The sequence below is a fragment of the Anabrus simplex genome, chromosome 9 (assembly GCF_040414725.1).
Source record: "Anabrus simplex isolate iqAnaSimp1 chromosome 9, ASM4041472v1, whole genome shotgun sequence".
Lineage (NCBI taxonomy): Eukaryota > Metazoa > Arthropoda > Insecta > Orthoptera > Tettigoniidae > Anabrus > Anabrus simplex.
This window is the reverse complement of record NC_090273.1, coordinates 17711510-17724373: the sequence shown is the minus strand read 5'-3', so window position 1 is coordinate 17724373 and position 12864 is coordinate 17711510. Positions and strand designations below refer to the sequence as shown.

At 41.9% G+C, this 12864-nt stretch overlaps 1 protein-coding gene across 1 annotated transcript in view; it reads left to right on the top strand.

The window, feature by feature from the left end:
- LOC136881165 (uncharacterized) overlaps nucleotides 1-12864 on the top strand; it is a 128140-nt gene that overhangs the window by 99957 nt on the left and 15319 nt on the right. The window contains exons 10-12 of the mRNA XM_068229243.1: nucleotides 640-845; nucleotides 4803-5064; nucleotides 12537-12758. Coding sequence (XP_068085344.1) covers nucleotides 640-845; nucleotides 4803-5064; nucleotides 12537-12758 — 690 coding nt within the window. The remainder of the gene's footprint in view (nucleotides 1-639; nucleotides 846-4802; nucleotides 5065-12536; nucleotides 12759-12864) is intronic.

Here is a 12864-nt window from a genome sequence, read left to right as displayed (position 1 = left end):
AGTTGGGGTTGGAAGGCCAGCGCCTTAACCGTCTGAGCCACTCAGCCCGGCAGATATTAGATGAGCAGTTTGCCTTTCTCTACCACTATGAGCGCTAATGTGAGTCCATGCATTGTTTCACTTAAGCACCACTACGAGCGCTAATGTGAGTCCATGTATTGTTTCACTTAAGCACCACTACGAGCACTAATGTGAGTCGATGCATTGTTTTCACTTAAGCCCTTATAAATTCATTCGGTGTGGATATTTTTCAAAAACTCAAATATACCTCAGGGTATTGAATCAATGAACACATTACAGAGAGAATTATGTACTCTAAATAAGTTAATTTAGCTACGAATTGAATTAAAAAACGAGTAAAGAAACGCGATTTTGGGCTGTTTTTCAGGAACTGCATTTAGCTGGGAGTGATTCTCGAAATTTTTTTTTTTTTAGTTTGACTCAAGACTCAAAATTTGAAACGTTCCCGGGCCCTTTAGCCCTTCAACTTTCAGCACAATTGGGGAAATTGCTTAATTTTACGTTTTTTCATGTCCCTTACATTGTCAGTTAAGAAATGTTTTCAGTAATATCTCAGCAATTTTCTACATTTAAATAATATTATGAAGGTCAGCAATGAGTTGATGTGTCTTGTTACAGAGAATGTTTTCACACGCACGAACCTGAAAGCTTGGTTGGATCCAGAAAGTTGGATACCGGAAGCGGACGATTCTTTAGCGGCAACGCCTCATTTGGAGAGAGTTCCCTGCCGTCACGACGTCGCTGTATTCCCCGGAGATGCCAGCATTGGTGTGCGTCTTCCACAGCTACCTGTATCCGTCAGCGAACTCCGATTTGGATCAAATGTAAGACAGCAATTCCTTGTGTTCGAAGAATCCGAGTTAATAAGATAACATTTCTACTCATTCAAAACGATTTTAGCTTAACTATGTACGGTTTTCTTCTTACAACACTACAGAGTAGAGCACATTAGTACGTCAATATCACAGCTGCAGAGCGGTTACTTTGTGTTATCGTAAACACTTCGTGATACGTATCTCCTCAGCTCTCTCTGAGGATCAGTGGTGGGCTGTCAGCTTCGAGGATAACGGATTCAAACCCCGTAGCGGTATTCGGCACTCTAGAGTATGTCATTAGATATCGGGATGTACAAGATCTCTGCTGATACACTAACATTCAATTAAATGGTACTCAGTCATAGATCGGCCAACAGAGTTCTATATTCTTTGTCGAAATGTACACGCTGGCAGTCTAAATGGCATAAAATTAAAACGCCTGCACACGGCACCTGAGACATTTTATTATTATTATTATTATTATTATTATTATTATTATTATTATTATTATTATTATTATTGTTGTTGTTGTTCTTGTATGTTGGGTATTCAGCCCAAAGGCTGGTTCGATTCCCCAGAGCTCTAGCAAAAGCTATCATATATAGCCTAGATGTCACTGAAGAGGCATACTAGGGAAACGAGGAGTGAGTTAGTTTCACGTTGCTTTGCTCACCGAGCCAGAAGTTCCTATTACATACCAGTCTGCCAAGCCCACTGAAATGCGTACACTAACCGACCCTATGAGCGATATTTTCACACCATTCATAGCAGGGACTGGCTGCATAAGGAATGGTATTAATAGCATCGCTCATACCTCGGTCACTTTCATATTGTCAAAGCCAAGGATGAGACTGAGACAGGTCAATGAAAGTAACAAATTACTCTAGTCCTTACCAGAAAACATAGTGCGCTGTAAACACTAGGTCTCTCCAGCACAGGCATATTATTACTATTATGAAAATTAAAACGAAACCCATGGCGCAGTACCCTGAAAGGCCTTGGTCTTATATAACCAATGTATATTCAACCCTATTACCTAGTTAGGTTAGGCCTGACAGCCTTCATAAGTGTCAGTAAACCACCACCCCCAGCGTTAGGTTAAGTTAACAAGTGGTTAAGGCTGGATGTGAGGTTAAGACCCTCCACTCTTAGCCAGAGTAAACACGTGACACTCAGTGCATCAGGTCAAAACCAGTTGACACTCAGTGCATCGGGTCAAAACCAGGTGATCCTCAGTGCATCGGGTCAAAACCAGGTGATCCTCAGTGCATCGGGTCAAAACCAGGTGATCCTCAGTGCATCGGGTCAAAACCAGGTGATCCTCAGTGGATCGGGTCAAAACCAGTTGACACTCAGTGCATCGGGTCAAAACCAGGTGATCCTCAGTGCATCGGGTCAAAACCAGGTGATCCTCAGTGCATCGGGTCAAAACCAGGTGATCCTCAGTGCATCGGGTCAAAACCAGGTGATCCTCAGTGGATCGGGTCAAAACCAGTTGACACTCAGTGCATCGGGTCAAAACGAGGTGATCCTCTGTGCATCGGGTCAAAACCAGGTGATCCTCAGTGCATCGGGTCAAAACCAGGTGATCCTCAGTGCATCGGGTCAAAACCAGGTGATCCTCAGTGGATCGGGTCAAAACCAGTTGACACTCAGTGCATCGGGTCAAAACCAGGTGATCCTCAGTGCATCGGGTCAAAACCAGTTGACACTCAGTGCATCGGGTCAAAACCAGGTGATCCTCAGTGGATCAGGTCAAAACCAGGTGATCCTCAGTGGATCGGGTCAAAACCAGGTGATCCTCAGTGGATCGGGTCAAAACCAGCTGATCCTCAGTGCATCAGGTCAAAACCAGCTGATCCTCAGTGCATCGGGCCAAAACCAGATGATCCTCAGTGCATCGGGTCAAAACCAGGTGATCCTCAGTGCATCGGGCCAAAACTAGGTGATCCTCAGTGCATCGGGTCAAAACCAGGTGATCCTCAGTGCATCGGGCCAAAACCAGGTGATCCTCAGTGCATCGGGTCAAAACCAGGTGATCCTCAGTGGATCGGGTCAAAACTAGGTGATCCTCAGTGCATCGGGTCAAAACCAGGTGATCCTCAGTGGATCGGGTCAAAACCAGGTGATCCTCAGTGGATCGGGTCAAAACCAGGTGATCCTCAGTGGATCGGGTCAAAACTAGGTGATCCTCAGTGGATCGGGTCAAAACTAGGTGATCCTCAGTGGATCAGGTCAAAACCAGGTGATCCTCAGTAGATCAGGTCAAAACTAGGTGATCCTCAGTGGATCAGGTCAAAACTAGGTGATCCTCAGTGGATCAGGTCAAAACTAGGTGATCCTCAGTGGATCAGGTCAAAACTAGGTGATCCTCAGTGGATCAGGTCAAAACCAGGTGATCCTCAGTGGATCGGGTCAAAACTAGGTGATCCTCAGTAGATCAGGTCAAAACTAGGTGATCCTCAGTGGATCAGGTCAAAACTAGTAGATCGGTTCAAAAGCAGATGATCGTCTGTGCAAGTGATCTTCAGAGAAGTCATCCACAAGAAGGTGATCTTTAGTAGATCGGGTCAAAATCAGGCGAGGACCAGGTGATCTTCAGTAGAGTTCATTTCTACCTCAAAACTTTGAAAAGAAACAGTCATGGGAAAGTTGATCTGTATCACCGTTTACAGGATAATTTTGATAAATTTTGAGCTAAAAATTATTTTACTACGACCATCGGTTTAAGAGTTATTGAATTTTTACGTTCAGGAGTTGTTTTCACCCTCGACCTTTCTCTTTTGATTCTAAACGTCATTTTTACCTCAAAACTTTCAATCAATGTAGAGAAGGGTAACCTTGTGTGAGGAAGGGCAGCCGGTTAGGTTAAGCCTACACTCTTACCTAGCGTGAGCCTACATTCTACCTCAACTCTGTATGCGGATAATTTTGCTGATAATTTCTAAATAATGTTTATTAATTTTCACTCAGGTATACTCTTATTTTTGCTTGTGGTTTGGTGACCCTTGACAGTGGTATGGGGGGTAAGGTATGGTAAGGTAAGGTAAGGTAAGGTAAGGTAAGGGTGTATTCTGCCCGAAGGCAAGTCCGAAACTCCGCAGAGGTGTGCCTGAGCCGGAGTTTATGTACGGTAGGGTGGCCAGTTCCTTTCAGCTCCTCCATTCCCTCACCCCCACCAACAGCGCGTAGCAACTCATCCAAATCTTGACCACGCCCAATATTGCTTAACTTCGGAGATCTCACGGGATCCGGTGTTTCAACACGGCTACGACCGTTGGCTGGTACGGGAGAACGGTGATATATAAAGAGCCTTGAGACCATAAAACCGTAAATCTGACCGTAACCTAACTGGCTCCTGTCCGCAGGAAGGAACAACGGTCAAACGTCGGTAGTTGTCGCTCATAAAACTGTGACTGCAGGGGTTCTGGTGCCAGGTGGCACGTTAACACAATACCTCGGGTGTAATGTACTGTAGTGCGAATGCGGATCATATTTTGTATATCCGCTCAGGGGTCTAGTTATAAGGCTAATAAACAATGAACTAAAACAAGTGAATTTCTATTTCAACAAGAATTAGATAAATCAAAGAGAAGAGAATTGAGTGTGCTTTCTGAAATGCAGTGTTTAGTATTCTCTGGCAGAGTACAGAATCGACTAATCGATGTCATGGCGTCACAAAGATAACATGCACTTGTATCGTTCTCCATGGAAACTGTCATGGAGAATACAGCGGTTTCAATGACAAATCCGAAAATTACATATCCTGGCATTTATACCGGTTCCCACAAACTCTCCTCAATTCTGCCACAGTCCAAGGCAGGAAGGAGAGCGACCATTTAGCAGGGACAAGGCGTGGAAGTACGAGTAAGGTAATATTCATGATATTGTTGTCTAAGTTGTGCTTGTGGACTTGCACCAGGAGCCGAATTCAGTTCTGGGTGAAGCCCTCTTTGTCTGTTTTAGTCGCTGACGACGGACGAGTGGTGGGAAATGCTCCGCTCACCCGGTGGTTGGCGGTTCCTGGCGGGTCCTGAGGTCCTCCGTGAGAAGGTGGTGGAGCTGACGATGGCCGGCTGTACTGATCCTGCAGGGTGTGTCTGTCTGCCGGACCAGAACCTGCTGCACATGATGATCTGTAGCTACGCCAGGGCCAAGTGTGAGGACGATGGTCGACCTCCGTGCTACCAACCCGTCATTCCTCACGGCCACTGCTGCGCCATCTGCGGTAAGAACAGTCACCACGTCTACTAGCTGTACTATCAAACTACATGGCGTTAGAATAATAATAATAATAATAATAATAATAATAATAATAATAATAATAATAATAATAATAATAATAACCTACAACCTGTGACCGGGTCAGGGATGGAATGAATGAAGCCCCATCTTGCGGCGAGGATAGGAATTGTGCCGGCTGCCGAGGCCTGTCGCACTCCTCTGGGGCAATGATTAATGACTGACAGATGAAATGAAATGATAGTGGAGAGTGTTGCTGGAACGAAAGATGACAGAGAAAACCGGAGTACCCGGAGAAAAACCTGTCCCGCCTCCGCTTTGTCCAGCACAAATCTCACATGGAGTGAGCGGGATTTGAACAACGGAACCCAGCAGTGAGGGGCCGACATGCTGCCGCCTGAGCTACGGAGGCTTTGCTCTCAGCCCGCCTGAGGACATGCCACGGCCCTTCCTTTATTGTTCCCTTCATCTAGTTTCTCCACGCGATTTCTGGAAGATACGACAGGAAAGTTCCATCTCCAGCCGAACCCTGAATGTTGTAAGCTGTTGTTGTGGTGTCGGAGAGACCAGTAGATGGATGGGCTGGAGATGACGGAACGGAAGACTGTACCGTGTGTTCGTGTATTTCTGTGGACTGAGGATCATCGTGAGTCGGCGAAGAAAGCCGCTATCGTGAATGTGAAGGTAAATGGACCTGTGTTAATGTTCGCTGTTGTGAGTATCGTACTGCTGTTGGATACTGCTGAGTTGTTTAGTTGTTCACTGCATGTGAGTATGTAAATTCCTGAGCTGTCTGTGGAGTCGAACCAACGAACAGTCGTCGCGTGTTGAGTGGCCCGTAGCCCTGTGTTGAGATCCAGTGGTCTACACACAGCTGCTGCATGAGCTGACTGGATTTGGCGGAAGTGAAGTAAGGATTGGCGTTCCAGGTATAGCAATGGTCCGGACCAGCTACTGTGCCATAAGGAAGAGAGAGACTTGTAAATAGAGAGCAATAGGGATGTATAGAACTAGCACCGATAGAGCGCACTGCTGTTGTACTGGGTAAGCGCAATGAGCTCTTCATTTGTCTCCTGTGTACTCATGCCGCTAAATATCCACGAATTTAAGTTTCTTAAGTTGTTATTTTCGTGACTATGCCGAGCTGTTGCAGTGTTCCTCTTTGAAACAATCAGGGAAGCCCATTTTTTCGTTTCACCAGTTTCCACAAAATAAAGAAATGAGGAAGAAATGGTTACATACTATTAAAAGGAAAAATTTCGGAGAGAAGAATTTGACCGAAAATATTAAAATGTGTTCCCATTATTTTAAACCCGGTGACTTCACGAAACCTTTGTTGGGTAAGTGCGATTTACGAAGGGAAATAAGGGAAGATTAAAAATGGGCGCTGTTCCATCACTTTGTCCATGGACCACGAACACAACAAAAACAAAGAAGAGGCCGTACACCAGAAAATTGCCGGATTACCACGATAAGCCTAAACTATCGGAATAGGCATAAATGACCTCCTTTGAAATACGGGAAGAAATAGTAAATATACCCGAAGAAGTGACTGTTACATTTGTGACTCCCATTTTCAAAGACATCAGCATTCAAAACATACTACAGGTAATTTGGTTGTTGAATAATCAATGCGTAATCGTAATGTTATATTGCTTTATACAGGGTTTGTAGACGTCCAACATCGTAATATGGTGTTTGCTGTTCTGGGAGAAAACAGACTGTGTTTCTTCTTGACAGTTATGAAGCTAAGGACCAACAAATCTGACGAAGAACTAGGCCTTAACTTCGTAATCAATAAAACTACTGTTGGGATAATATTTAATGTTTGGATTAATTTCATGCATTGCCAATTTAAAGAGTTGAACATTTGGTCTGCTTTGCTTTTAGACAGAAATACCTCTCGACTAGAGTTATAACTGGTGCAACTGAGATTATACATAGCAAAACTTGTTCCAAGGGCAAACATTCCACTTTCATAGGGCTAACTGGCCCCAAACAGTTTGGCAGGGGGATGCTGAAAATTTTATACATTTTGGCTGCATGTTTCTGAACACTGAATATTACCAGTCTTGGGGAAGTGCTCTAATGCGTAGCTTACAGCAGCAATATTCTTACAACATGCCTTGGGGCCTGCTCCAGAAAAACGTTCACATTCTCCTCCTGTAATGTCACCAGATACTCCTAAAATAAGCTTCACATTATAGGTCTTATGTTTTGTGTACTCGGATTTCACAACACTGCATTTTATAATTTCACCCGATTGAAATTAACCTTTTATAAACAAAACAAACTTTTCACTGAAAAGTCTGTATCTAGCATAACACAATGATTTGTAGTTGGAAACAGGTGCTCCATCTATTTCCGATTTTATGAATACGAAATAATCCATCAGATGCAAATTTGTGATAGTGATCTTCACCTTATGCTTGATGGTTAAATATTCAAAGGAACCGGCACTGGGAAACTCAAGAATATTCACATGCCTTTGGTGGTGGACAAAGGCTGCATCTTCAGTTTCATGTAAGCCATCAACCTTTAAAAAAATGCATGATTCGAAGTCTATAAGCCTCGGGAGCAAGTGCGTGTTTACATATCTATTTATGATTTAAGTCTTGTGGAGGTACATTTACATATTCATCAATGTACAATACTCAAGTAATTGTAATCTTCAGAAAAAGGCGTGCTGAATCCTATTTATTATTTGAATAATAAAGCGTGTTAGAATTTTCTAACTACCGCTGTACTATTTCTTTCTTCCTCTCGCTAGTTTTAGCGTCTCTGCTCCTTAGCTCATTTTGCATCTGTTTAAGGCTTAAACGCTGAAAATCGTCCGTAATATTCTAGGAAATATACCTATACAATTAATTAATATAGTCTTGGAGTAAAATTAGAGAAGATACAATCGGCTTTAGCTCAGAAAACTCGGTCACATTCTATACATTAATCGCAGTTGACTGGGGGAAACATAAGACGACCGCCTTGCGCTTACCCAGTAGTACACGAGCGCTATCTGGCGCGAACTTTCTCTGCCTACATCCCTATTAGTGAGTGTGGCCATTCATTGTTAATTAGAATTGTGTGGGTATATATGTATGTGTGTGCATTTATTGGGACATTCTGAAATAAATTAGAGCAATAAAACAGATGAAGTTTTATTGGTATCAATAATAACATTTGCCAGCACGGAAAAGAACTTCTCACCCAAAGCGAGAAAGTAGTTAGTAGGACGTAAAACTAATAATGCCATTATTAGATCCCGGATATTCAGGCAGTAATAGTTTCGAATGCGAACTAAATTGGCTATTAGGAAGTGTCGACTAGCCCGTTCTTCCGCGATGCAACGAGAGCAACATAAATTCTAGGGGTTCTAATAGGCCGTACCTCTAGAGTTCATGCGGATCTCATAGCAGAACTATTGTGCAGGCTAGGGTACATTTGTTACTCGCTTCAGTAAGTTTGTGGTCTAATCTATTAATGCATAAACATCCTGACTCTAATTATTATTATTATTATTATTATTATTATTATTATTATTATTATTATTATTATTATTATTATTATTATTATTATTGTTGTTGTTGTTCCTGGGATTCTGTGGAACGCAGAGGCGAAGCAAGGTGTGGGCATGAATGGGTGGATACTGCACCCTTTACCGGGCTCAATTCGATGGGTGCAATATGGAGAAGCCAAAAGATTAATTTAAAATTTTAAAGTTGGAGCTGTATTTCTTCTTTAATCAGAACAATAAACTAATAACCAATTAGCAACCTTGAGCTAGAGCGCTGTGGGTCCAGCAGTCAAGGAGACGGATCTCCCAATTCTTACATCAGGAGGAAGAACATCATTGCTCTACAAATTCACACTTTGCAGGCCTATCAGTGGCACAACCTATATTTAACGAAATTAAACAGTATTCGCCGTCTCAACTGCTCAACAGTCTGATATCTTTAACATGAAATGAATGAAACAGAGTTTAACAGGGGTAACAAGTACCCATTCTACATGGCCTTCGGTAAAGTTACTGGCCACAAATCAAAATGGTAACGAGGCGAACACTTGCAGTCGCTTAAGTGAGGCCAGTATCCAGTATTCGGGAGATAGTGGGTTCGAACCCCACTGTCGGCAGCCTTGAAGATGATTTTCCGTGGTTTCCCATTTTCACACCAGGCAAATGCTGGGGCTGTACCTTAATTAAGGCCACGGACGCTTCCTTCCCAGTCCTAGCCCTTTCCTGTCCCATCGTCGCCATAAGACCTGTCTGTGTCGGTACGACGTAAAGCCAATAACAAAAAAAAATTACATGAACCACTTAAAATCCGATTTGGGCTCATGGCCCTACGTTACAGAGCCTAAGCCTGTACAACTGAGGTGACTAGATGGAGAAAAATATCTGAGTTACATAAATCACAAGATAAATTTTAAAGGTTACAAAATCATAGTCACCTCAAGATCAAGTTGAGAGGGAATTGAAGAGGGTACCTCACTCTCTATTCCCTGATTTCGGTTAAGTTCTTTCGACATTTGAGAAAATAAACGTTACATTACTAAAGATTCGAAACCTTCCCCTCGAGCTAGCTTTCAAAGATTATCATATAGTTAAGCCGAAACTGCCATTATCTTGAGCTGGTGGATCTCCTGAAGATGGACGAGGAAGTCTTTCCCCCTACCTCCGTTACGTACACACTCTGGACTGGAGCGATCACTAAGAAAACCTGGTCCGAAGAGTGCCAGCTTTTATAGCAGACGGGAAGGTTCCAGAAAACTCTGGGTTAAGGCCCTGACACACCCCCGATTCTCATTGGATAATCAAATAATATAAAAATTTTATCACTGGTGAATAAATAAATGTACAAAATGTGTGATTGGTCAGCGCCTTAAGTTGGCGGGAAGAGATGGAAGTGTTGATAATTTTTGAACATCAAAAACAAACACTAAACATTCTAGTTTAGGAAACCTTAACATAAAATTTATCTTGAATTTTAAGAGTTCATCTTCACCCCAGAGAGCACAACATAAATTGATGGTAGAGACATCTATCGAAAAATGTTCAAACTTCTTGTACTAGTAGTTTCAAAGTTTATGCTGCAGCTGCAGATGGCGTTATCCAAGGCGGTTAATATGAATGCGGTGTACCGCCGATACAATAATAATAATAATAATAATAATAATAATAATAATAATAATAATAATAATAATAATAATAATAATAATAATTGTTACCGTGTTTTTGTGGTAGTTATGCGTGAAAGAAGGTGCGGGGTGGTGAATAGGTCTCAGGCTACGAAATTAAAGTGAATTTAAAATTTAACAAGGTTATATTTTCTTTTCAAAATCAAGAAATAACAAACATGGCAGGTACAGAGTAGCAAGGCAACAAAAGTACAATTACAGTATTTACAGGATTTGGGCTTCGAGCCCCGCGATCACAATCCTTGAGCAATTAGCTCAGTTTTACCCCAAACCCAAGTGTCAACAGAGGGGCAGAGAACCCCATTCATGCCTAGGAGCACTTGCTCCAAAATACACAGTAAGGCCTCCTTGAGGCGCGCAGAAAACAAAATTTTCAGAAAAAGAGCAACTTGCTCTCAAAATTCAGGCCTGTCAAAGGCCCCACCTAATTCCACTTTCAAGCTGTCCTTTCAGGACATATACACAGGGGTAAAATACCCAACCTACTGAGGTCTGTTAAATGACAAGAAGGTTAATTACATGACCTCTAAAATAACAATTTGAGAGGAGGCGATCTGCACTCCTAATACACTTGTTTTTAATACCTAATCTGGCTGTAGGCCACTAATGCAAGGGCTAATCCCATACTACAGAGGTGACTTTAGAAAAGAACAATTTGCTTCACGTTAACGAAGAATAGGTTGAGAAAAATAAGTTCACCTCAAAACAATATGATTGGGAGCTCGAGAGGGTTAAGCACTCTCTATCCCGATATGCAGTTTAAAAGATGGAATAGATACAAGTTTCTTTACATTTTAAGGAAGGTTACATAATGGAAAAACTTCGGACCCGCCCCGAGAGTTAAACTGCTGAGCAAGCAAGAAAAGAAGTAATTAATCGGCCATTACCTGGTTGTTGACTGCCGCCGAAGAAAGAGGCGCTTCCCGCCCCCTGCTATGTACTTTACACACGAAAAGATGGAACAGAAATGGCCCGGAGACCCTAAAATCAGCAGTTTATATACTCTCGCGGAAAGTTCGAGGCGTTAGGGGAATGAGAACACCCTCCCACAAACTCTTTATTGGGTAGGATACAGCAACATATTCAAGTTGGGGGAAGATACATCCGATTGGTCAGAAATTAATGAAAGAAATTCGGGATTGGCTAAATTTAAAACAAGGGGAAAGAAAGGGTTAATATTGCCAACTTAAACAATGACAGAAGGAAATTTAACAAAGAACAAACTTTTGAAATTATATTTTCTCCAAAAGAACAGTTCTTTTTCTTCGCACTAGGGTGCACTATTGTAGTTCTTCAGTAGTGTCCTCTAGAAGAGAAAATTCACACTTCTTACTACCGGTAAAACAAAAATACATCAAAAGTGGCACAGTTCAAAAACTCCAAACTTTCCAAGTAGTGACATCTTCCGAGAAACTTGAAAATTAATACCGTCGATAAAGTTCAGACTTCCTCCAGCAGAGGAGTTTCAATTGGCGCACATTTTAAATTAGCGGCGTGGAGGTGTACCGCCCGGTACAATAATAATAATAATAATAATAATAATAATAATAATAATAATAATAATAATAATAATAATAATAATAAAATAATAATAATAATTGTCATAATACCAGTGGTAGAATTTGGGGCTCTGGATTCAATCCCGAACAGTAGTCTATCCGACACTTCGTGTTATACGACGTCGGTGTGTAGTAGATCCCTCTTGGCATATTTGCTCTTTATGCATGCTCCCGACTACTCATTAATAATTAAATCTGTGGCTTGGTTCTAAAAGGGCCAATGTTAAAAAACCTGTTTTTGGGCTATGAGCATTTGAAGTTTTGCTTATAGTTTTCCAATTATTTTTTCAACAACTAACTTTAAATAACTTTATACTTTCTTTGTGGAAGTCACCTTATTAAACGCTAATGTTTTCTATCGTATTCTTTAAAAATTGCCAGGTATCTAATCTTTATTGGTAATCTAACATTATTGGCAAGGGCTTATTTAATTAAACGTTAACTGTTCGTTTAGTACTTAACAGAGACATTGGCCCTTTTAACATGTTGCGAGCCAGGATAAAACGTGTTTGTATCAGCTAATATCTCAATTTCGATAAAAAATGACATTGGCCCTTTTAGAACCAAGCCACAGAAATATCGACTATACATCTCGCAGCAGAGATTCATTTGATTCATTTCTCTGTCATATGGTAGACTAAAGCGGAACGTGGAAGCTGGGTTCATTTTGTTATTGTTATGAACAACAAGATGTGGTCCTTTTTAGGTTCCTACTTGCGGTTGTCCGTGGACCGGGCGATCTACACGAAGGACGCATTGGAGGAACATGTGCTGCAGTTACGGCGCAAGGAAGGAGCTGACGACAAAGTGGTGTTCCACATCAGCAGGACCCACGAGAACCAGGTACAGGTGGTTCTGGTGGACCGGGGACCTTACACTGGAGACAGCGTGGACTTCGGAAACAGACTGTACGATACGCTCAACAACAGTGAGTAACGATTTAGCGTGCTATATTTAAAAGTATATCTCGTTTATTGACGGCCTTTCAGTACTTATACCAGGCTCCTATCCAACCTCCCTTGGTCAATTCTTGT